Source organism: Aegilops tauschii, chromosome 2 (assembly GCF_002575655.3).
Source record: "Aegilops tauschii subsp. strangulata cultivar AL8/78 chromosome 2, Aet v6.0, whole genome shotgun sequence".
NCBI classification, from domain to species: Eukaryota; Viridiplantae; Streptophyta; class Magnoliopsida; order Poales; family Poaceae; genus Aegilops; species Aegilops tauschii.
In genome coordinates this window covers 69017311-69021125 of record NC_053036.3, presented here as the reverse complement: position 1 = coordinate 69021125, position 3815 = coordinate 69017311, and the positions used below count along the sequence as shown (strand labels likewise).

The following is a 3815-nucleotide window of genomic DNA, read 5'->3' as shown; positions in this document are numbered from 1 at the left end:
ATCCAAACAGTCCGGATTAATTATAAACATACTTGCAATTTTACATTCAGATAATCACTACAAGTTTACCCCTTTTTACATCTAGGCGCACAAGTGACCTCCCAATTACAGACCAATTCATTCAGCAGGATAGATACAAATATATTACAGTCATGCCAAATCAAGATCTAACCAACAGCAATGGGAAATCCCATTTTTGTACGAAGTCTACATGTTCCATCAGACGCCCAAGAATGCTCTGCACTGGGACTCCCAGTGCTCCTTAGCCAGACGAACACGCTCAACTCGTTCCATCTGCATTCTCTTCTCCCAGTACTCCGGACAACTGTGGATAGTTCAACAATTCAACACTGATAAACTAAACCGCGAGAGACAGAAACATGTTCTTTTATCTGTCACATCTCTGCTCACTGAAAACCCGTTAGGGTGTTCACTTACCTATAGCTTAGTAGCATGTTCAGCTCGTCCAAGTGCACAGCATTAGGAAAGACCCCAGCCTGAATTGGGGAAATTAGGTCAGTCGGCTGGGCATTCACAGACATCTGTTCGATGAAACTGAATATTTATACCTGTCGGCACAAAGGGCACTTTGATCTGTGATCTGCGGACTTCAACCCATCGACAATCGTCACCGATGCAGCAGAGCAGCAGCACAAGTAGCAAAATATGTGGCCACAGGAAAGAGAGACTGGATCAAACATCGTGTCCTGCACAAAACAAGTTACGCAAAGATTGAGGTAAAGTTATTACGACTGTAGTATAACTAGTGTATGTTGGTGCGTCGAGGAAGAACATTCTCGATACTAAATAGATCTTGGCCTAGATGTCAGAACTGCAAACTCACCAAGCAAACTGAACATGTCAAGCTAATGTCAACTCGCATAGAATCAAAGAGGTTGCATGAGAGCGTTGGCTGGTCGTCATCAAATGTGAGCGAGCAGTCACCAAAGAGCTCCATCGCAGTCTCGTTCTTCTTGCTTCTTCTCAGGTTCATGTAGAAAGCCATTAGCTCAGACAGCCATGGGGACTGAAGTATCTCAATGTGCAGGCTCTGGGCTTGCGCTTTGAACTCCTGCCCTTGCTTCGAATAATGTATCTGCAAAGTAGACGCTTTCGGTCATTCTTTTAATCACTTGCTGATATCCAACTGTTATTATCTGAAATTTAAAGAGAGCTAAGGACTCGATAGCTTTACTCCCATTTCTGGTTAAAGAACTGATGACTAGAACTATGATAATGCAGTTCAAACACACCTTCCTTGAGTATGGTCCGTGTGATTCCTGTACGCATTATCATATAACTAGGACTCAAATGATTTCACTTGTTGAACCCTAAAATGCATGAAACCAGCATGCTTTTCCTGTCTAATGCAGGAATATTATACCAAGAACCTACTCCCTCCGTTTCAAAATAGACGACTCAACTTTGTACAAAGTTGGGTCATCTATTTTAGAACGGAGGGAGTAAATGTTAGTGTTTTTCACTTTTAAAGAGAAGGCAGGATAAAGGCCATACCTTGTCATACTTCTTCAGGATCTTCCTCATCGCCACGGCGTTTATAATCGCATACGTGACCAAGTCTTTGCCTTGCTGTATTAACTGCCCATGGTTCCTGTGACACCTGTTGCTGAACCACATGACATATTTCTTGAACCCCGACGCCAAGTGCAGTTCAAGGAGCTTCTTGGCCTTCTCGTTGAAGCAGCCAACGACGGCTGACATCTCGTCGAGAAGGGACGGGAAGAAACTGCCATCACACACTGCATATTGTTTTTAACAGTTTGTCAACTAACCAACCATGAAAGGTAGTACATGAATGGCCACTTGAACTTGAATATTCACAATGCCAGTTGGAACCATGCATGAAATATTCTTTGTTGTCGGCACTTTGCAGTTTTTACAAGAGGAGAAGCTGGAAAATCAGGGTAGGCAACTTGATGATTATTAGAAATTGCGAAGTCGGGGTCAGAGGAACAGATGCGCCAATCACAGTATGCTCCTTGCTGGACCTATGAGCACAGCACGGTTGACTCTATACTGGTTGGTTGTCTTAGGTTATACTAGAATTTTGCAAGCGAATTTACTAATAGTTGTCATCGCGTTCGGCACTTTGACCTATAAACATTAGCATTTTTAATTTGCTAGACGTGCCCACAGTAAAGTTTAGTGCCTGAAGCCATCCCCAGGAGTGGATGTTGGCTCTCTTGGCCTCGTACTGGTAGCGTAGTGGCGCCTACAAGCTGTGCTGGTCTCTGGTTTATCTCTTGCTTCTGCAACTGATGGTAGAACATGCAAGCATACAGCCAACAGCTGTGTCAACCACATGATGGCTGAGTCTTAATTTCTTCATGGTTACAACACCTATTTTTTTCTTTCTTTTTTGCTACAGCAAGGTTACATGAATTTTGAACCAGCTGGTGAGGAAATGTATTTTAAAAAGAAAATAATCTAAGGGATCCTGGGTTGCGGAGCAAATCATGAATCCCCACATTTGTTCTCTACCCATAATAATTGGTGAGAAGCTAAGTGAGGCGAAAAAAATCTCAACAAGCTGGTAGTAAGATGAAATAGGCGGACGTGGTAAAATGTGCATGTGGTTTTCTCTTCCCCAGCGAGGACCGCCTTGTGGAAAGAATACCAAAGCCAGGGTGTAGGTACAACCGTGCAGGTTCCATGCAGAATTCGTCAAGCTGATCGCAGCGTGAAGCAACTGAAATGCCAAAAATATTGGCAGTTTGGCGGTGACAGCGACCGGTGCTGGTCATCTTCTAGGTTTGTCATTTTGCCACAGGAGGAATCCGCTACGGACCTATTCAGAAAGAAGAAGAAGAAGAAGAAGAAGAAAAGCACCGGGAAAAGATTCCAGCTAATACGAGCGGCTCCGAGGTGCGGGTCAACATCAATCTGCACACCGGGAATGATTGCAGAGAGTAGCACGCGAGGCTCTAGAGCGCAGGCCAAAATTAGCACCAGGATTTTGATAAATGGTCATGGTGTCTTACCGGAGCAATGGCCGGGGCACCGGCGGCTGCCGTCGGCCTCGGCGTCGGAGGAGGAGGACGTGGTTTTGTGGTGCGGGCTGCGGTGGGAGCGGCATTTCTTGAGCATCTTCTTGAGGCGCTTGAGGCCCACGGCGGGGAGCTCCTGCTCCGCCGTCCTGATCCCCCGCATGTACGTCTCGTACCTCTTGGTGAACTTCATGGCCGCCCGCCTGCCCGGCCGACTGATTCCGCCGCTCGATCGAAGCGCCAAACAAAGGCGCCAAAGCACCAAAATAACAAGGAACGATTCCGAATTTCGGCTGGCCGCGGAAGAAATGGTGGGCTAGCGGCGCGGAGACGGGGATTATTGCTGTTGCGCTGGATGGTGGATCAAGCACGAGAAAGAGGCAGGCGGTGGCGGAGGATGAAGGGAGTCACGCGCCGGCGCGGCTCACGGGCGGGCGGAGGCGAAGATGGTGCGAGCGTGGAGCGGTTCACGTGAAGAGGGAGGTGGGAGGAAAAAAGCTTGAGGACGACGGACGCGTTTAGGAGCAGAGAGGAAACAGAGGCTTGTCCCGACGGCAGCGGGCGGTATATATGGCCTGGCCGGTCGAGGCGACGGCCGGGTCGGGGAGGGGAAAGGGAGCGAGGGATGGGATGGGATTCGCGACGAGACGACGACGGGGCCGTTTCGCGCGGTCGCGGTCACGGTCACGGTGCCCGGCTCGCTTGCTTCGTGTCGTTTCCCCTGTTTTGCGATGCGTGTGCCGGTCGCTAACGAGAATCAGGATAGGGCGGGGCCTGCACGATCTCCCATTCCCTCCCCCAGTGCGT

The 3815-nt window shown here is 48.4% G+C and overlaps 1 protein-coding gene and 1 long non-coding RNA gene across 3 annotated transcripts; one reads left to right on the top strand and one right to left on the bottom strand.

Moving 5' to 3' along the window:
- Positions 1-3610, bottom strand: LOC109744759 (probable E3 ubiquitin-protein ligase BAH1-like 1). Of its 2 annotated transcripts, XM_040401621.3 has the most exons (7): positions 3003-3490; positions 1516-1760; positions 1254-1280; positions 845-1096; positions 570-707; positions 439-497; positions 1-325 (listed from the first exon to the last, which is right to left on the bottom strand). In XM_040401621.3, exons 1-7 carry the CDS (start codon positions 3199-3201, stop codon positions 220-222), a joined length of 1026 nt encoding a protein of 341 aa, XP_040257555.1. In that variant the 5' UTR covers positions 3202-3490; the 3' UTR covers positions 1-219. The 2 variants fall into 2 exon arrangements, with proteins under 2 accessions (XP_040257555.1, XP_020159495.1); XM_020303906.4 differs by lacking the exon at positions 1254-1280 and having other exon boundaries at positions 3003-3610.
- LOC120974943 (uncharacterized) lies at positions 1532-2161 on the top strand. The gene is made up of 2 exons (XR_005770546.2): positions 1532-1805; positions 1895-2161. It is a non-coding gene; the product is annotated as an uncharacterized lncRNA (long non-coding RNA).
- Positions 3611-3815: the final 205 nt, after the last annotated feature.

What these genes read in the sequence shown, in the direction of transcription:
- LOC109744759 (XM_040401621.3), bottom strand. Translation starts at nt 3,201, where the DNA reads ATGAAGTTCACCAAGAGGTACGAGACGTACATGCGGGGGATCAGGACG. An exon ending in ACGGACCATACTCAAGGAAG is followed by an intron (nt 1,097 to 1,253) that starts GTGTGTTTGAAC and finishes TCTACTTTGCAG; the next exon opens with ATACATTATTCGAAGCAAGG. An exon ending in AGTGCCCTTTGTGCCGACAG is followed by an intron (nt 498 to 569) that starts GTATAAATATTC and finishes TCCCCAATTCAG; the next exon opens with GCTGGGGTCTTTCCTAATGC.